This window comes from Thalia democratica, chromosome 7 (genome assembly GCF_965202585.1).
Source record: "Thalia democratica chromosome 7, ktThaDemo2.hap1.1, whole genome shotgun sequence".
Taxonomy (NCBI): domain Eukaryota; kingdom Metazoa; phylum Chordata; class Thaliacea; order Salpida; family Salpidae; genus Thalia; species Thalia democratica.
The window spans coordinates 62029632-62050912 of record NC_139171.1 but is presented as its reverse complement, the minus strand read 5'-3'; the positions used below and the strand labels follow the sequence as shown (position 1 = coordinate 62050912).

At 24.3% G+C, this 21281-nt stretch overlaps 1 protein-coding gene across 1 annotated transcript in view; it reads right to left on the bottom strand.

The window, feature by feature from the left end:
* Window positions 1–19128, bottom strand: part of LOC145840962 (SMAD family member 3-like) — a 31623-nt gene extending 12495 nt beyond the window's left edge. The window contains exons 1-5 of the mRNA XM_082948319.1: window positions 18957–19128; window positions 14070–14225; window positions 11675–11803; window positions 9051–9195; window positions 7104–7223 (exon numbers count right to left, since the gene is read on the bottom strand). Of these exons, the coding sequence (XP_082804445.1) occupies window positions 7104–7223; window positions 9051–9195; window positions 11675–11803; window positions 14070–14225; window positions 18957–19031 (625 nt within the window). The 5' untranslated portion in view covers window positions 19032–19128. The remainder of the gene's footprint in view (window positions 1–7103; window positions 7224–9050; window positions 9196–11674; window positions 11804–14069; window positions 14226–18956) is intronic.
* Between the last annotated feature and the right edge of the window lie 2153 nt (window positions 19129–21281).

The following is a 21281-nucleotide window of genomic DNA, read 5'->3' as shown; positions in this document are numbered from 1 at the left end:
AATTATTTATCATAAGTCAAAATTACAACGCTACACAATTTAAAAACTTGAAGAATGTGAACACAGATTAAATTTCAAATTTTTAGTTAGATTTTCCATAGAAACACACTTAAAATATAATTCTAAAGTTGAAAATATTTATAATAATTACATCTTGAAAAAGTTTACAAAAGTTTCAAATGAAGAATATTGGTTACTTGTGCTTAAACAAGTATATAAAACCTAATTTAGTGTTCATTTATAAACATTCTCCATTTCAAAATTAAGCAAATATTTATTGTTGAAAATAAAAAATACATGTTGTTTTTCTTTTGTTACGTCAGTATCCCGTTTAGATAATATAAATTCCCTTTTTTAATTATTTTTAAACTTTATAACACTATATATTAATGTAACTGATAAACTTATTTTAAATAATTGAAGTTTTTTCATTCTACAGTTGGAGAGTATTTGAATATTTTAAGTAAAAAAAAATAATACTTTAATATATATGTTACCGAAAATTATGTCACATTAAGCAAAAATAACTAAAGCTGTAATATTAGAAATTAAATATTTCTTGAACATTTAAAACATACGGAAAACATTTTTATTTACATTATTTGATATGTAATATTTTCCATATTTGGTAATATAATTAACTTTAACAAAACCTTTTTAAATGAGCTACTGTTTCAAGAATTTTAAACAATAGAAAGTTTTCAAAGTGAAAAACTTGTAACAATTTAGTTAGTTTTATTCATAGACATGTGTTAATTATTCGAAAATAAGTCTTTATGAGGAAAAAAAAAAGTTACAATAGGTCTGAATTTTGAGATAAATGTAAAGTAAATTTGAAAGATTTTATCATTTGTTTAAAAATTAAAAAATTACAAACTAAAAATGTTTAAAAACTTGTATCTTTATTATGGATGTTATTTTTGTATGTGTGAAAAGCTTTTGAAAGAAAACTTCGTACAAGGAAAAAAGAAGTTAATTAAATATATATTTAGAAAAAAATATAATTGCTATACTTGTAAGATTTAATCTTGTGTATAAAAATAGAATAATTACAAAATTAACATTAATATAATCTCGCTTTAACAAGTAAGATTTGTCTACAAATTCAAACTTTTGAATAAAAAATTATATATATTTCAAGGTTCTTTTAAATAACAGATATTTCGGAATTAAAAGTTTACTATGATTGAGCAAAAAAAATATTTATGATACAAATCCAAAAGATTACTTTTAGTCAAAACAATTAGTTTTACTTTTATAACTAATCCAGTATATTTTTTCCACATAATTATATGTTCAAGACAAAACGCAAAGAAAACTAATCTGTATTAAAATACATGAACAAAAATATTATTTTATTATTATCAAACACAATCCTTGTATCAAATTGTTTTTACAACTGTTTTTCAAAAATACATAATATTTTTTTTGCTGTTTAAACACAGAAATGTCAAGTAAATAAAGTTGTATGTTTACAGATGGTAATTAAATCCATTTAACATGTGACTTACGTACGTAATAATACAATATGGGAGAATTAGTTTAAACAATCAACTCTATTATACACATTACTATATATATACGGAAAACTTGAATGTCATTTGTATGTGTCAATCTACAACTGTTTGTTATTTATACATTTGTATTTTGCTAATTTTTTAACAAGCTTTTCATTTTGTGATAAATACGCATGTTTCAGATTTAGTCATGTATTTATACATACTTATTTGATCAGTTTAACCAATACTTCATTTATTTTAATATACAAATTACTTAATTAAAATTTGCACATATACGTTTATGAAGAAATCAAAACTATGTTAACTTTAATTATTACCAATATGTTAGCTTGAATAAAATAAACTAATCAAAACATCAAAAGTTTAAACATTTAACATTACAAATATATTTAAAAGTTTTATCAGTAGTTCAATTAAATTGACCAATATTTTATCACATTTATTTTCAAAGTTGATTATTCCTTCAGTTTCGTTCTCAAATATTTACTTTTAAAGTAAATGTATTGTGACTTGAAATACTTACTCCAAAAAATTGTTTTTTTGTAAAATTTTCTAAGAACAATAAACTTATTACAGAAAAAGCTATTAAATTAGACAATGGTTTGTAAACTATTTTTAGTAACATTAGTTTTTCGATAGATTTTATTAAGACAAGTTTAATTAACCAAATGTCTCATATTTATTGTATTTTTGTTTTGGCTACATAAGTTTAAGAAGTTCAACCCATGCAAGCCAATATATTGTTCTTAAAAATATTTGTTTTCATCTTAAGCTACTTGTACATTTAGTGCGTAAAAGTCAAACCACAAAAATACAAACTTCGCATTCATGTGTCTGCTTAAAAGTTCAACATTTTATTTTGTATGCATTTGTAAGTATTGTTTTGACTGATTAAAATGCTTTTTCACATAAAACCTACTCCCTTATAAGTAAAAATCTAATTGGTGTTTCGCCATTGTATTTTAAACTTGCTTTTTATAACTTTTAACAATAGCCAGTGTTTCAACTTTTTTCGCAATCAAATTTAAAACTTGTAAAGAATTAAACAATGCTTTTTAATTTAATTTAAACACTTACGTATTTTATTTTGAATACATAACATTTTTTTATACTATTCTAGTATAAAAAGTTACAAAATAGTTTTAACTAAAAAGTCTAAAGAGTAAAACAAAACAAGGTTATGAACACTTATAGAATAGTTTATAAAATTAATCATATTTAAATTAGTTAGTATAAAATTTTAAAGTAATTTAACCGACCCATAACAACATGTTTTGGTTCAAAAGATAATTCCATCAAAACATTTTATTTTTGATTTAATTATTTTTTGATGAAAAAAAAATGTTTTGCCTTACAACTAAGTAATTAGTAAATAGTATTAAATTCAATACTCAAGTAAAATATAAGGTAAAGTTTGATTAATACGCGTGTAAAAAAGGCGCTATAATTAATAATCATATTCTCAAAATACAAAATTAATACTCAAGCAAAACATTATTGATATACACACGCATAATATAGTTCAAGTCGTAATTAACGCTGTAAATTTTGAACTTAAAGTTGTAATTAATAACGTTAAGTTCGCATATACAATATTACCTAAGGGGTTTTGTGTAAACATTATTAATCAATTCTTGAAGCCATGGCAAGTTTTAATCTTACCTAAATATGAATGCCAAGTTTTTTTCAAATTGAAATTTTGTTTTCTTGCGGTAATTAGTTATTTGTTTACTTCAATTTTTGATTTATAAATTTGCACAAAAATATGCTGTAAATAAGTATATACATTAAAAAATAACATCAAACAAATAAGAAAAAAAACTATTTCAATGATAAAAATTTTAGTTATACTTATAAAATTTGAGTAGAAGCTTTAATTTATTTTGATAATAATTATGTTGTTTTAACCGTACATGTTTAACATGTACCGCACAAAGAATTATTTTTTATGAACAAATCCAAGGGAGCTTGATAAACTAGTTTATATTTATCATAATTTTCATTTTCAAAAATTAAGTTTTAGAAACAAAAATGAACTAACAAACTTTACAATTATATTTCTAAAACTAATTAATTTACGTAACTAGATATTTTCAAAATCAAAACAGATTTAATATTTTATGGACACTATTATTTTAGTTTTGATTAATTTGTACATCTTATTTCAAATTCTGTATAATTATATAAAAACAACCGTGATTATGATGTGGTATTTTCTCGCACAAACGTAAATTACTTCCAGGTGTTTTTGTTAGTTTTGTAGAAATAAAATAAAGTATTTAAAAAAGTTGACAATAGTTATTATTATGATTAATTGCTGAAAGTTTAATTAAACCATATTACAAAGACGTTTTGTGTTAATTAAAAAAAGTACGAACTGTTATGAAGTTCAACAAAATGTTAGCATTTTTGGTGTAGTTTATTTTAAGTGTCTTTACTTAAAAAAAAGACTTAATCATGTTGTTTGGCATAAGTATATTTATTTGAACATTTTTATTGAGAAAAAATCAATCAATACTTTTTTTTAAGTGAAATTAAAAATTTAAATCAAAATAATTTTGAGTAGACAATACTTTATCTAGTTTAAAAAGTTGATTTTAAAACTTAATTTTATAAACAAAAATAGTTTTTATTGTTTTTTATTCAGTTTTTAAACATTGACTTAATATAACTCAATTTAAAAGCATAATTTTTAATATAATTCAACCACAAAATCATCCTGAACTAAATTTAAGTAATTTAGAAGTAAATAAATATGTACCAGTGTAGTACCTAAAACATATAATAACTTGCTAATAACTAAATAATAATGTCTATCATACTAAATAAATTAAATTTAGAAGCAAATAATATTGTTTAAGCATAATATACTAGAAACTAAATAAATTAAATTTAGAAGCAAATAATATTGTTAAGGCATAATATACTTGAAACTAAATAAATTAAATTTAGAAGCAAATAATATTGTTAAGGCATAATATACTTGAAACTAAATAAATTAAACTAAGATTTAAATAAATATTTTATGTATAATATATCTGAAAATAAATAAATTAAATTTAGAAGCAAATAAATATGTTATAGCATAATAGACTTGAAACTAAATAAATTAAATTTAGAAGCAAATAAATATGTTAACGCATAATAAACTTGAAGCTAAATAAATTTAATTCAGAAGCTAATAAATATGTTATAGCATAATAAACTTGAAACTAAATAAATTAAATTCAGAAGCAAATAAATATGTTATTGCATAATAAACTTGAAACTAAATAAATTTAATTCAGAAGCAAATAAATATGTCGAGTATAATATATCTGAAACAAAACTTAATAGTGAATAAACATGTCACATTATAATATACTTGAAACTAATCTTAATAGTGAATAAACATGTCACAGTTTAATGCTTATTATTAACCCACGGTATAATTCACGTTACATATAATTAATCCGTGCAAGTAACATATAATGTAAATACCGTGTACTATAATGCACCAAGTTTAACTTTTATTTGTATTATGGTTAATTTAAGAAATTTTCATTTAAAATAGCATGTATTAAATGAACCGAGTTAACTGAAATAATTTTCAAATATACCATAACAATTTATACAATTTACATGTTAAAAAACATGTCGTATTATATATAAATAACTGAGTTTAACTTGTGTATATGCATAGTGATTTAAAATGATTTACGTAGAATATAAACCATGTAAAACAAATCAATTATCGTTAATACTGAACTTACATTTTAAAATTTCGATGTTACTAGCATCAAGTTAACTAAAAGGTTTAAAAATTAAAATTAGATTAATGACGTTTATTTGAAAATCAAAAACTAAGTTTTTTTTTAAGCTAAATATTTATTTGATTTAGTAAACCTTTAAAAGAAATTGACCTATTGACATTGTTGTTTTTTATTATTTACAGAAAACTTAATAAATACACCTTTTTTTATTTCACAACATCAATTAGTTCAATTTTTAATCATGTATTTTTTTACAATATATTTATATGTATGTGAAGCTATTACATTAATAATTTCAAATGTATGTAACACAAATCTTGCAGGTGCAATTAGATTAATTCGTGCACAGAAATTACACTAATATCTAATTCATACAGTGTAGTAATTAAGTGATATGTAGTAACATCAAATTGTAATTATACATGTTTTATAAACAACATGATATTTAATTGTAGAAATCAACTTAAATCATTTTTATTAACTATACATTGAATATTTTAGTGATACCTTTACTTTATCAAATTTAATGTAAATATATATTACAAAAATAAACTATAACTTAAATTAAATAGTTCAATTTAAATAAATATTCATAACTAACTTGTTACACCGAATGAATTATACTTTTTGTGAGTTGAAAAACTAGGGTTAGCTGCGTTACATTTTAAGTAATAAGTTTTAATTTTCCATGAAGCAATTTGATTTTTAAATTTTTGTAGTAAAAAATAAACCTTCTAAAATTAGTAATTTAATCCGTGTATAACATACATCGCACAATTTGTGACAAAACATATTTAACTTATGCGCATAATTCATTATTTAATTTATTCGTGTTACTTAGAACACATATGAACTTGTAACCAAAATAAAACACATGTTTCAATCAAAAACAAGCAATATTTTAAGGTACACTTTCAATTAAAATTAGAACTTGCAAGCATGTAATTTAACATCCTAATAATTTTTCACATTAAGTTGGTAATTACAGCTATATTTGAGCGATAACACTTTAAAAGTTTAGAACTTTAACAAACTGTTGTTTTTTAACTTTTTTTTTAATTCTCAACTTTAGTTTTAATACATTTTTAACTATTAAAATCATCGTTGCTTAAAAATTCACCAGCATGTATGCACTATCATATTTTTTCTTATTTTTAACAAAATAACGAAATATTTCTAAAATACCACAATGGTAAAGACTACATAAACCAAAATTAAATTCATATATTTTATATACAGCTAGTAAACTTAAGATGACATTTATTACAATTGAAATGTCTAATTCAATTATAAAATTTTATATCAGAAATTATCAACTAAACTAAAGATATGCCAGCAACTCCTATTTATTTTAACAAGAATTTATTAACTTATCAAATGATATGCTATTATAAAGATTAGATTAATTGTGTTTGGTCCTTATTGCTTTGTTTTAACGTTAGAAATATATTACAAATGATTTACTAGTGAAAAGAAATACTTGTATATAATATATATTTTAAAAATAACAGTTTATCAGCTGACCAAAAGATACACTAAAAGTAACTAGGTAATTGTATTTTCGTGTTTGATAACTTAATTAAAATATAAAACTAAATTATATTTAAAATTAAAATAATATTATAGATATATAATAAGAATAAGAATGATATAAATAACAAATGATATACTTAGTAGACGGACTTGATATATTGTATTTGAATAAAATTTATTGGATAATAATTAAATATTACAATTTATTAACTAACTAAATAAAATACTAGTAGTCGGACGCTCGAATCGAAATATCAATTTAAATACATGTTAAAAATATATAAAACAATCAACCAACCAAATGATATGCTAGTAGACGGACTTGATATGTTCGTGTTCGAATCGAGTTCACTGTCTTCACTCATGTATCCTGGTGGAGGGCTCTCTGGCATTGTGAAGTTGCCAGTTGGCTGCATGTCTGTTTGTTTATTATAATTATATACACGTAACTTGGTACGATTCTACGAAGTTACATATCTTTTTGTTTATTATGATTATATTACCGTTGCTTGGTAGGTAAATAAGTAAGGCGTCAAAAAGCAAATGGACAATTAAGTAGTAAAGGAAGTATCGAATGAAAAAAGGCAATTTTTTAATCTGCCGAGGGGTGCTAGTAAAAATGAGTTTGGGAAACCCTGGTTTATACTTTAATCCTGAAATTTGAAGTAGATGTGCAAATGATTGTTATTACCATACATTTTATCTTAAACAACTTAGTGTTTTTACTAAATTGTTTTTATCAATTATCTTTAGTTCTAATGAAGTGTAAAAATAATTTTATTGGTTAAATATAATCATAGTGGTTAATGATTTTAGACTACTGTAATAATTAGTAAAAAGTTCTCGTTTGTTTTAATTGGTATAAAAGATTAGCTTTTTTCTGATAAATAATATAAAAACATTTTTTTGCAACTAAGTTAACTTATTTCGCATAATAAAATTCATATCCTGTGAAGCTTTTAAAACTTAAAAAATTTATTATACATAAGCAGTCATGCTTAAACAAAAGAAATTGAAACTGTTTTCATTTCAGTTAAATAAACAAACTATTTTCAACAATCAATTGAACTAATTTTACACTTAAACAAAATGTTAGCTCATAAATGCAAACTTTGAATTAGTAGCAATAAAACATTATTTAGATAAAAATTGATCAACTAAATAGCAGCTATAAATAAGTGTCAACCAGAACTAATAGAATAAAATATTTTTTAAATGTGCACCACATGTAGTAATAGTACTTATAACTTTTATTTGAACTTTTAAGTTTATACATCGAATAATAGCTCATAAATGGCTCATAATACAAAATATCTTATTTTCACACATCAAACAACATATGGGAGTTAATTTTACGTGTAAATTTTACAACGTTACGTATTCACTGATAATTTTTATTTAGTTCTTTGATCAAAACTTGATAATAAGATTTTGAGAATAAAATATTTAATGAAATAAAATAAAAAACAGAACCTTTTTTTAAACTTTACTAATTGGAAATGATAGCAACTTTGTGAAAAATAATGAATATAAAAAAATATGACACTTTTTACTACATAACGTTATTTAAACCGAAGAGGAATTGATCAAAAAAATTTATGTAGCTCTAAAAAATTAACTATATTATAAACTTATAATAAATTACTTTAAATAATAAAAACTTTAGCATCTTTAACTAGAACTCACAAAAACAAAGAATTAAATAGATATTTAAAAATTCTCTTAAAAGTAAAAGTTTGTAGAAGTATTTTAGTGTTTAAGTAAATATTAATAGTAAGTATATTTACAATAAACAATAAGTGAATTAAAATCTGTTAATATCAAAAACTTCTTAGTTTTGAAAAGTTCTATATAAACTGAAACTGAACTATCATTAGAGCCTAATCTTTATTTATTTTTATACAAACATATGTACGTTAAAATAAATTTTCTTTGAAAATAAAGTTTTGCATTATAATATTAATTTTTTTTAAATCATTGAAGTATAACTATTAAAGCATGATTTGTCAAAAAAAAAAGGAATCCCAATTTAAATGTAAAACTTCAACTTGCTTTGTTATAAAAAACTTTCAAAATTGACGACATTGATAAACATAAATATTCAAAACCAGTATATTACAATTCGACAAACGTTGATCAAAAAAGGCAAAAAATGCAAGTACAACTATTTTCAAATTGGTCGTTGGGAAAACTTGATGTTTTCAGTCTTCTAAAGTGGTCAAAAAATAAATATAAACAAACAAACTTTGTTCGAAAGTGGCGTTTTCGGGGATGGCCCAGTCGTCCAGGGACGGAAATTCTGTGGGTAGCGGGTCGGTTTGTCTGGGGACCAGTATTGGGGGCAGGGCCGGGGTTTCAACGCGCGTGTAATGGTAGGGGTTCACACAGACCTGTGAATAAAAAATAAACATTTTACTACAATTTCAAGCAAAGTTTATAGACAATTAATTATTTAAAAATTTTAATTTGCAAAACTAAGTTTCACCCTTTGAAGGGTCTTCAGTTACAATTTAAATCTGAAAAATAAAAGTTTAACAAAACATAGAAGATATTAGATACAAAACAAGTAAATTAAAAATTGTAAATTATATTATATTATTTAAATTTATCAAAGTTTATTATTATTATCAGAGATAAAAGCGTTCCAACACGGGTGTAGTGAGTGATATGGGTTCGCACATACCTGAAGGTAACAAAATGTTTATGTACTACAGTGTTGCCAAATGTTTTTCGCAAACTTTTCAAAAATATTTTTGATGATGACAAAAAATTTTATCTATATGATGGATTTTTTATGTCAAATAGAAATCTTATCACTTAACATGTGAAAACTGTTTAAAATTCAAGGTTTTTGTTCAAAACTATAGGTTTTTCCAGGTTTTTTGGCAACCATGGTACAAGTTTATTGATATAATAATTTTTCGACAGAGTTAAAAGTTTTTGAACTTCTAAAAAGTTCTGGTGTAATGATAAGGGTTCACACATACATGTTGTAAGTTTAAATTCAAAATGAAATTTGAAAAACAAAAGCATGATTTAATAAATTTTAAATCGTTTTTAGTATCCATGTCCAGGACAATGCTAACCACTTTGTTAAGACAGTAAACAATTAATTTTCAAGAAATAACAAAGTTATTGTAATAAATACAATATTACTTTTACCATCTTTAAAAAAAATTATTAAATGCACGCTTGTTGTTTCACAAGTACTTTCGCTTTATTTATAACAATTTCAAGGGAAGAACACATTTTTATCTTTGTAATTAGTATATAGATTTACCGTGGAAGAATTTAGTAAAGATTTAATAAATAAAGTAAATAAAAACAATTTAGTAAAATATTCAAACATTAGTAACTTGAAAAATAATATAAACTGATTAAAAAAATTAAGGGATTTCTAATTAATAATTTACAAACTGTAAGAATAAAAAGCAAATAATAGTTTTTAAGTTTCAAACTATGGCTGAGCATAAACGTTCTTGCTTCATTAAAAAGTATATATTAATTTCAGATATATTAAAAAAAAAACTAAAACAATAAAACAAAAATAGGAATGTATTCAAATTTTAAAGGCATCTTACAGTACGATTTATTTTAAAAGTTTATGAATTTAAAAAAAGGAAATATGGGGAAAGAAAAAACTTTAATTGTTTGAAAATAAAAATAAATTCAAAACGCTCGACTCAACGAAGGGGAAAATAATAAATTGTTACGGACGTAGCAGTGGTCAGTTGAATAATTAATTTTTATTGATCTTTCATTGATCCTGCGGTCAAATAACTTTGAGTTGAGGTTTAATATAACAGGTTTGCTTCAAAAAAAAAACGTTCTTGTTTTTGTTGCAATTTTATTTAGTTTCAAGTTATGGCAACACTATTTATTAAGTTAATTATGTTATGAAACAGTTTTTTTAATTATTGATGTAAGTTAATATTGATAGATTGTGTCATATTATTATTTATGTAGGAAAAAAAGGTTAAAAATGATGGATATTTGTTTTAGTGAAAGCACTTAAACATATGTTTGGTTTTTAAAATAAGCCAGTTTAAAATATCTTATATTATATTTAAAAGTAAAACTAATATTTCTTAATATATTTACTAGCATGGAGAACATATTTTTTTATTGATCAAAAATTTTCCCCGTTTTCTATTGTATTTAATCATAAAACTTATTTAACAAAATAAAAAATAATAAAGTTATCGAACAAAACTCCTTGCTTTGAAATAATTTAATAAAAAGTAAATCAAAGTTAAATTATTTTGTACGAGTTATTTATTAAAAACAAAACCTCTTTAAAAAGTTTTATGCTTATTATTTACTTGTATTTTTAAATAAGAAAAAACTTACAAAGTACTTAACTTATTTATACAACAAACTTAAATATAATAATTTAAGAAAAAGAGCACTTTTTGGTCAAAATTAAATAAAAAACTATGAAAAGCTGTTAGTTTTTACACAATGTTTGTAACAATTTAAAATTTTCAAATAACCTAACCTTTTATATGTTTAATATGGTTATCTATTAAAGACAGGGTTGCCAAAAGTTTTTGAGAAATTACTTCAAGTTTTTGCAATTACAAATTTTTTGGTCTTTTTTAATATAGACTATATACAGCTGAATTGCAAACTTGCATCTCTCAACAAATATGTAAATATATATATAAAACTTTTAAACCATAAGTATAAACATAAATACAGCAAAAATTAAATATTAAGTATAATATCATTTTAAAACTTCTTCTCTTTTGAGTTTAAATGCAAACTCGCATTTTTCTACCAAGATGCATATGTTAAACAAAATTAAATAGACGTATGAAACAACCAATTATTACAACTACTACTATTCTTAACTATATAGTTGTTAACCTCTTCTCTTTTGAGCTGAAACGCAAATTCGCATTTTTCTACATGCCTCAATTCGTGGTGGTTCCTCAGATCAGGCCACCTCCACAGACGACAGTAAAGTACGTGTGGCAAGGATTTTTTGTGGGAAACCTGTGAAATAAGTAAAAATATAATATAAATAGATAAAATAAAAAATATTTGTACATGTGGCAAGGATTTCTTGTGGGAAACCTGTGACAATAAGTTAAAAAATAATATAAATAGATATAATAAAAAAAATTTGAACATGTGGCAAGGATTTCTTGTGAATAATGTAAACAGATATAACAAAATACATTTATATGTTAGGCAAGGATTTCAAGTTGGAAAACTGCAAAATAAGTTAAAAAATAATATAAATAGATAAAATAAAAAATAATTGTATGTGTGGCAAGGATTTCAAGTTGGAAACATGTTAAAATAAAAGATTAATTAAAAACAATACAAATCTACAACACAGTGACCTATTACAGGGTGGCCACTGGTTTTTAAGAATTTTCTTCTGTGTTTTCTGAATTTCCTCCATGTTTTGGAGAAAGTAAACGTTTTTGAGTCTATTTTTAGTTAAAAGTTAAGTGTAAGGTAAAATCCTGTGTAAAGAGTTATAACAACATTAGATACTGTACATCTACTTTAAGGGCATAGGGGGGTTAAACACTTTTTTTCAAAATTTGATCTTATTTCATACAGTTTTTACTAAGCTACAACATGCTATTTACAGATTTAAAAAATTCAAATATTTTTGAGATATAGCCGGTCAAAGTTAGAGGCAACAATAGGTCAGTCATGGAAGGCGCAAACTAAAACAGCAATTAATTAGAAATCACTATAAGTCTATTTCTCCTACGTTTTTTGAGATAACTACCTAAAAATTTCAGGAAGTGTCCTTGCAATATTTAGAAGATTCTGTCAAGACAAAGTTTAAAAAAAAAAATAAAAAATTTATAACAAAAAAACTGTTTTTGTATAAATTTTTATTATCTAATTTTTTAAAAATTCTTTCTGACAGAATAATATATACAAAATTTCTAAATATATAAAGCAACACTTCCTGAAATTTTGAGGTAGTTATCTCAAAAAACGTAGGAGGAGATAGACTTTTAGTGATTTCTAATTAATTGCTATTTCAATATGAGCTTTCCATGAGAAACCTATTGTAGCCTTCATTTTTTACCGTCTTTATCTCAAAGCTTATTTTGAATTTTACAAATCTGTTAAAAGCATCTTGTAGCTTAGAAAAATCTGTATAAAATAAGATCAAATTGTGAAAAAAAAGTGTTTTGTCTCCCCCCCTATGCCCTTGTTATGTATTATAGTAAAAAAAATGTTTTGACGATGACAAAGATTTTTTAAATATATGATAGATTTTTTGTGTGAAATCAAAATTTTACTACTTAACTTGTAGAAATTGTTTCAAATTTCAGGTTTTTTAATGATTTTTGTTCAAAATTCCAGGTTTATAAGCCACCGTATTAAAATCAATTTAATATAAAAGAAAACTAATTGATAAGGAAATTCAATGCCTAGTGAAAATTTATTTGGTGAAACCAGTGCATTTACTATAAAACATATAATTATTAGAAAAACTTATAGAATAAAACTTTTGAACTAGGTAGTTCTAATGAGCATGTGAAACTATTATATAACCAACCAAATGAATTAAACAAAAGCAAAAAACTGCAGTTAAACAAACAGAGTGAATAAAAACCTTTGAAAACTTGCTGTTTTCAGATCACATTACACAAAAACACATACAAACAATTTATTGAAGCTGATTGAAAAATATCATTACAGATAGATCAATGTAAACATAATAATATAGGTAGTTTGGTTTTGCAAATTTCATTCAAGTTTTTCTTAACTTAAACTATAAAGTTAAATAACAATTTTTTGACTAGCTTTCAAAAAAATTTGAACTTATTTATGGCGAATATTATTTAAATATAATAACTCGAATGACTAATTGTTTCCATACCGTTCAGTTTTATTAACAATTTGCAGTAATTGTAATTATAATAGGTAAAAAAACACATCTACTTTTTGTTTCACGTATGTAACTTTTACACATAAAATTACCTCAAAGCATCAAGATAACACATACAAACAAAACTAATTGACTATCATCACAATAACAATAATAATCTATTATATTCAATCATATAATAACTTGCTCATATTTTTTAAGATCTTAATAACTTAATGCAATTTGTACCAACAGATTTTATTTTTACTTTTGTTATATAATTTACTAAAACAAAAATTGTAAATTCTAAATATTTTGTACAAACTTGCAATCTTCCATCAAGAGATTTTGGTATCTTAACACAATTAGTAGTAACACCATAAATAAAAACTTTAACAAATTTCAAGTATCTACCTGCAATCTTCCATCAAGAGATCTTGGTATCTTAACGCAATTAGTGTCAGCAGATTGTTTTGTCACAGCTTTTCTCAACTCCTCAATCCCCATTGAAGATGATTTTTTCAACTTTTTCACCAACGACTTGATTGCCTTCTCTGCAAATTTCTCATCCTGAAAAATATAAAAATTACTAAAATAATTAAGTTTATATTTTTAGTTTAGCGTTAAGGGTAAGCAAAACTTAAAAAAACTTAAAAAGGTTTTTCAAAACTTTAATCATGTGGTTGATTTATTGGTATAAATTAAGTAACTTGACAAAAAAAAATAAATATTCTGCCATAAAGATAATTATTGTACCAAAACCTCATAAATTTAAGGGAATAGAAGTGCAATACTTACTTTGTTAGCTATAACTCTAGAAACACATACTAAATGATTAAATAGCTATATAAGAAATGTGTTAAAAAAAATATGCTTAGAGTAATTAATAACTCATAAAAACACAAGTTATACTATAAAATAATTGTGATGATTTTTTGTCAATAACTGCTTTCAATTTGACAAATATATACTTTTCAAAAAAGTTTATATTTTATAAAATGTTGTATTTTTAAATTGCTTTACACCAGGGTTTTCCAAAGTAGGCCATATGGCATCCTTGAACAATATAAAATTTAAAGGCCATAAACTGCAAAGGGACCAAATAGTAGTAAAAATAAAAGTTAACATTAAAAAAAATTTTGCCAATAACTTCTTTTAATTTGACTAGTATAAAATTATCAAAAAAAAAATTAATTTTCTAAAATTATGGCCATTTTACAAATGTAGGGGGCCATAAGCTGCAAAGGGACCAAAGAGTATGTATGACTAGTAAAAGTGCCATATGGAGCCATAATTTGAACCTTACACTATATTAAAAATTCTGGAGTTGATGACAAACAGCAAAAACAGATCTTAGGCGTATTTAAGGGTAGTTTTTTTGAAAATCTGATTGGAGGGGCCATTGCTTTTTAGTTTTTCAAAGGGAGCATCATTGAAAAAGTTTGGGAAGCCGTGCTTTACCCTAATTTATTCTATTTTTCAAAAACTTGATTTTTTTAATTAAAAACATTTAAAAAAATATATTTTCTTCAAAGATTTCTTACAGAAAAAAATTGTTATATATTATAAATAGAGGACAAAAATATAATAATTTAAACATCATTAAAACACATTTAATTTTATCAAATTTAAGTTAAATTTGATAAAAAGTATTCTCTTATTATGAATTTGTATAAAATACATACAAGGTTATGTAAGACCCAATATTGTAAAAAACTACTTGGACTCCATTATACCTTAAAAACACAACATTTAAAACTTTGCAAATATAGTCTGTTAACTATGAACTGTTTTATTTGTATAGTAGGAAGTTTTAAAGAGCGTAACTTCAATACAATTTAATGAGAAACTTAAATAGAGGAACAATCGTTGAAAAAAGGGAACAAAGATACCGCACAAGTTAAGTAATGGAGAAAACTTACAAAAGAAATAAAACTTCCCATTTGGCAAACATTCTCATAGATAAATCAAAACATTACAAAATTTTAAACAAACTCTTAAACTCAATTTCTTAAGAAAGTGGTTACCAAAAAAACAAACAATGCAATTGAGTTTTTCTTTTTAGTTTTAGAAAATACTTTAACCAACTCTCAACTTGTAAAAAAAAAGGAAAAAAAAAGTACTCATATTATTCATAAACTTTTAACTCATAAATTAACTTGACAGCTTTTAAATTACTTTCTACCATGTTGTAATAAACTAGTTCAACTTATTTTAAACATTTACTTGTAATATTGTAATCAAGATCATGTAAAAAAAGCACAAGTAATATAATACAATTTGAACTTTTTTTAATTGAGTTCAAACTTTTGTAAGCAAGCACAATATAGGTTTTACTATATTACAAATTTAGTTTAAGGGCATAGGGGGTAAAACACTTTTTACACAATTTAGTCTAAATTTATTGAAATTTAACAAAGCAACAAGTTGCGTTTTACACTTTATAAAACTCAAATAGTTTATGAGATATAGCTGGTTGAAGTTGGAGACTACAATAGGTTTTTTATGGTAGGCACAAACTAAAACAGCAACAACCAGAAATCACTAAAATCTATCTTTTCCTATGTTTTTTGAGATAACTACCTCAAATTTTTAGGAAATGTTCCTTGCAGTATTTCGAAAATTCTGTTGAAACAAAATTTGAAAAAATAAATTAAAATTTATATGACAAAAATACAAAAAAAAGTTGTTTTTTTAACATTCCTTCCGATAGAATTTTCTAGATATTCCAAAGAACATTTCCTGAAAGTTTGAGGTGTTTATCTAAAAAAATGTAGGAGAAGATAGATTTTTAGTAAAATATTCTTTTTTGCAAACTGAGTTTGCGCCTCCCATAAGGAACCTATTGTTGCCTCCGACTTGGACCTGCTATATCTCAAAAATTATTTTGAACTTTTAAAATATGTTAAAAGCATTTAGAGGTTTTTTTTTTAATTCTATAAAATAAGAAGAAATTGTGAAAAAGTGATTTATCCCCCTTATGCCCTTAAAAAATTGATTAAAATTTATTATTTTTTTAATTTTATAATAAAGTATAAACATGTAGACATCTTTTTACTTACAAAATGTCACATCATTTTTTTTTATATATGATTAATTTTGTAAACACATATTTTATACTATTAAGTATTAACCTTAATGACATGACATTATGTTAATAACAAAATAAGTTTTAAAAAGTATGACCACAATTAATTAATTTATCAAATACCTTTGTTTTAAATAAAATGCCATTTATTTATTCTAAGAAGTAAATTTTTATTATAATTTTGCTGATTCTTTTTCTTTTATATTTAAACCAGACTTTTTCAATTATTTTACAGGGCAGACTACAAAAGAGCTGTAAACTAACTGATACTGAAATTTAATTTTTTTAGCTAATTTAAGAAGGTTAAAGTAGTACTTATGCTTTTTACTTAATTTTTGAATTTAGTGTTAACATGTATTTAAATGAAAAAAAGTCAGTACCTCTTCTAGTATAAACATTATACAAAAGTCAAACAAGCAAGTCTACGTCTACTTGCCCCTTTATCTATTAACACTTAATTATCTTAAAAAGAATAAAATAAAAAATTATGGCATTAAATGAAAAAATTTGTGTGGCTCCACTTTCAGCCCCAACAAGCTTAAAAACTTGACATAAAAAATTACAAAGCGTAGAAAAGTACTGAACCCCCAAAAAGTATTTACAGACACTGCAACTAAAAAGACAGCTGTGTGATCACTGCCCCCTAAGTGAACCCACAGTTATCTGATATCTTTCTGGAGACAGCTCAGTGCTTTTCAGAGGACAGCTAAAAAGCAGTTCTAAAAAAAGAACATCATTTTTGGTTAAGTAAATTCTTCAGTTCTGAATATTAGTTTATAGATCTTTGAAATGCAGTTCATAATCTTAAAATTGTTGCTCTTCTTTGAGACATAAAAACTGCTTCATTGACCAAAAGCTAGCCTATGTCTTTTTAATTCAAACTGGCCTGATTTATACTAAGTATCCTGAGTGTGTTTTAAATCATTTATTCAGTTATTATGATGTCACAAAAAAATTGATAGTCAAAATAAAAGAAAGATAAATGAGAAACTTTTGCTGAATTTGCCATAATTACTGAAAAGATCAACTTCAAAATTAGAGTTTATATAAATTATATGTGTGCACTACGGTGCTTATAACAACCTTGGAGTTTTCAGCTATTTTTTTACATTTGGAAAATACCACAAAAACACCCTGTGCAAAATTTTACCTGACTTGAAGAAACTTTTACCTTAGCACCATTTAATTTTCTGAAAACTACCCTAATGCAAACTGTATGGAATCCAAAAAACGTGACCTAGAAGTTTTTAGCTGGAAATTTAAATATCTGTACATAAGGCAATTATCACAAAAACACATTGTGAACAATTTAAAACAATTTAAAGGAAGTTTTAAAGAGGCTTTTCTTGATTTTATGTAAATTTTATTATTTTTAGTAAGTTCTTTAATTTAACTATTAAGTTTAAAACATTACAGACTTTAACTTTCCAGTTTTTTTTTCAAAAATTAAGATGTGCATCCATATTTTTTTTTAAATCGTCTTAAATTGTGCTCATTGTGTTTTTGTGATAATTCTCACATGTACAAACATTTATTGCTAAAAAATCTAAAGTTTCATTTTTTGTGTCCTATACAGTTTGCTTTGGATGGTTTTCAGAAAATTTAATGGTGCCAAGGTAAAAGTTTCATCAAATCATTTAACATTTTGCAAAGGTAGTTGCCAAATGTAAAAACAAACTTAGCTAAAAACTCAAAGGTCCCTTGTATTTATAAGCACCCTAGTGTGCACTAACTTTGAGAAATAAGGTTTTAACGCAGAATCGTACTTTAAATGTTCTCAATAATCAAAGGTTCTCAATAATCAATCACATATCACAAATTAAATTCACATAATGGTAGTTGTGTTACTTAAATAACTAAATACAGAACTATTATTAAGAAAAATAGATTATTTTCCAAAATAGTATTTTAATATATTTTATAATAAACTGTGCCACAGTGTTTTACTTTTATAGGACTTTTATGTTTTGTTTTTTTTACTTCTATGTTAGAAATAGAATCTCTATATTATAAGTTATTCTAAACTATGGCAATGTACTTTATCTTGATATCACAACATTTTTTGTTTTACTCTAACTGTAATATTCTAAAAGATATTGATGTGCATGTAGTTGTTATAATGTATTATTTTTTACAAATGTACAAGTATATTTTTTTACACAATCTGCATATTTTGAGAATAAAATAAATTAACTAAAACAACTTATTTCAACCTGTGGTGACATTTCCCCACATTTCCAGTTCATGAGTTCCTTGACAATTGGCGAGTTAAACTGCAGCATGCTCATACCTTTGTTTGTTTATTATATTATTTGTTTTTAAAAGTTGTTTGCAGACTTACAAGATTATAATCACATTACAAGTGATGTACACTCCTTGTAAATACTTTGCTGTGAGAATGTTAGGCTAATTACAAATAATAAAGGGGCTTGAGAAAAGGACTAAAATGACTTTTTTGCTATAGTTTTTTTCACCACTGCTTGCTTTCCTGGCCATCATACCTAACTTGATGAAATTTTAATTAAAATAAGTTATCAGTCTAAGTTGTTTGTTTTGGAAAAAAAAACTTTGAAGTTTAAACATTTTTGTTAAATCAATTACAACATTAAGTAATACAATACAATCAACAATAAGAACATTACTACAAACAAAATCGAATTACAAAGATCAACAAAGATACAAAGACAGGTATAAACTAAGTAAAGTTGTTACTACCTATATGTGAATATAATCATCAGCTGTTAAAATTTAAAATGAATCGAATGCACATAACATTAGTACAAAAATAGTACAGAAAAAACGAAAAACATTACGACTTAGTTATGAAACCTTGTACAAGACGCATATTAGTGCAAAAATCAAACTTTTTTCGAAACAAACAACTAATATTACTATACAACGAGTTTGTGACTACAAATTGAAAAATTTCATTACAAATTATTTTTTTAAAAGAATTTGTTTAGTAATTTTAATATTAACATATATATATATATAAAAGTTTATTTCAAGATGTAAAACTCAAAGGACTCGAGTTTCGTGCCTATGCAATCATCAGCTTCAAAACAAGTTTAAAATAAAGCACAAAACAAAACACACAAATGAAAGTTAAAACATTTAGCATAAATAGATTATGACGTTATTTTGAAACTATCAAAAATCATGCAAAACGGCTTGTGCAAAAATTAATTTACCAATCGACAATAAACCGGCAAAAACTCATAAAACTTCCGTGAATAAATATATATTACGACAGATAATTGAAAGAGATAAAGATAAAACTAAGGTACAAATTAGAATTTAGATTATTTTAAAATGAAATTAAAACTTGTTAAACTTTAAAAGTGTTTTTTTTATATGTCTGCAAGACGATAAAAACTCGCTTCATTTATTTATGCATCTTTTGTCTTTCAGTGCATATACAACGGCTGTTGCTTCTTTGAGACACAGCCTAAATATTTGGCTATTGCCGTCAGCTATAGGTTGTGCTCTTTTTATAACTTCCCAGGATATTTCAAAGTCAATGCCGCTGCGCTTTAGCCACAAACATACTTCGAATGTTCAGTGCCATTTTTATATATGCCGCCTTTAAAAGATTTTTTATAATTGGCATACCTGAATCTAAACTGAGTCGAGCACAAGCCGACATAAAACCTCGTTTCAACGCCAGAGTTAATACTGTGGCCCTGTAAACGATGTTCTCTGAACGGCAATTGCACCCTTTCAAACTATATATACAACTACAAGCGCAGCCACATTGACTTAGAATTCCTGAGTTTTGATTTAAATTTTTTTTGTTGTGTGCCTTAATGATATTCTCCAAATTTGCCGTACACGAATAACTTATTCGCATATTATGTTTGTTGAAAATTTTTGGTAGCGGATTTTGTTTATTGAAGTGTTTTTTGACTAGATTTATAAATTTTCTTCCAAAATTATTTTTTACTGAGTTGCTAAAAGGAGGGTTGTACCAGATTACTGGTTAATTGAAAGACAAGAGATGCCTTAATAAAAGAAGCGAGTTCGTATCGTCTTGCAGACATATAAAAAAACGCTTTTAAAGTTTAACAAGTTTTAATTTCATACTAAAATAATCTAAATTTCAATTTGCACCTTAATTTTTTCTTTATCTCTTTCAATTATCTGTCGTAATATATATTTACTCACTAAACTTTTATAAATTTTTGCCAGTTTATTGTCGATTGGTAAATTAATTTTTGCACAAGCCGTTTTGCATGATTTATGATAGTTTCAAAATAACGTAAAAATCTATTAATGCTAAATTTTTTAATTTTCATTTGTCTGTTTTGTTTTGTGCTTTATTTTAAACTTGTTTTGAAGCTGATGATTGCATAGGCACGAAACTTGAGTCCTTTTAGTTTTACATCTTGAAATAAACCTTTTTATTAATAAAGCCCTTAAGGTAGGCTCAGTTTGAAAGATTTAATTTATCAAGTTAAATAACTTAATTCTATATATATATATATACATACCGAGTTAAATTATATATATATATATATATTAGAAAAATAAGATTTTAA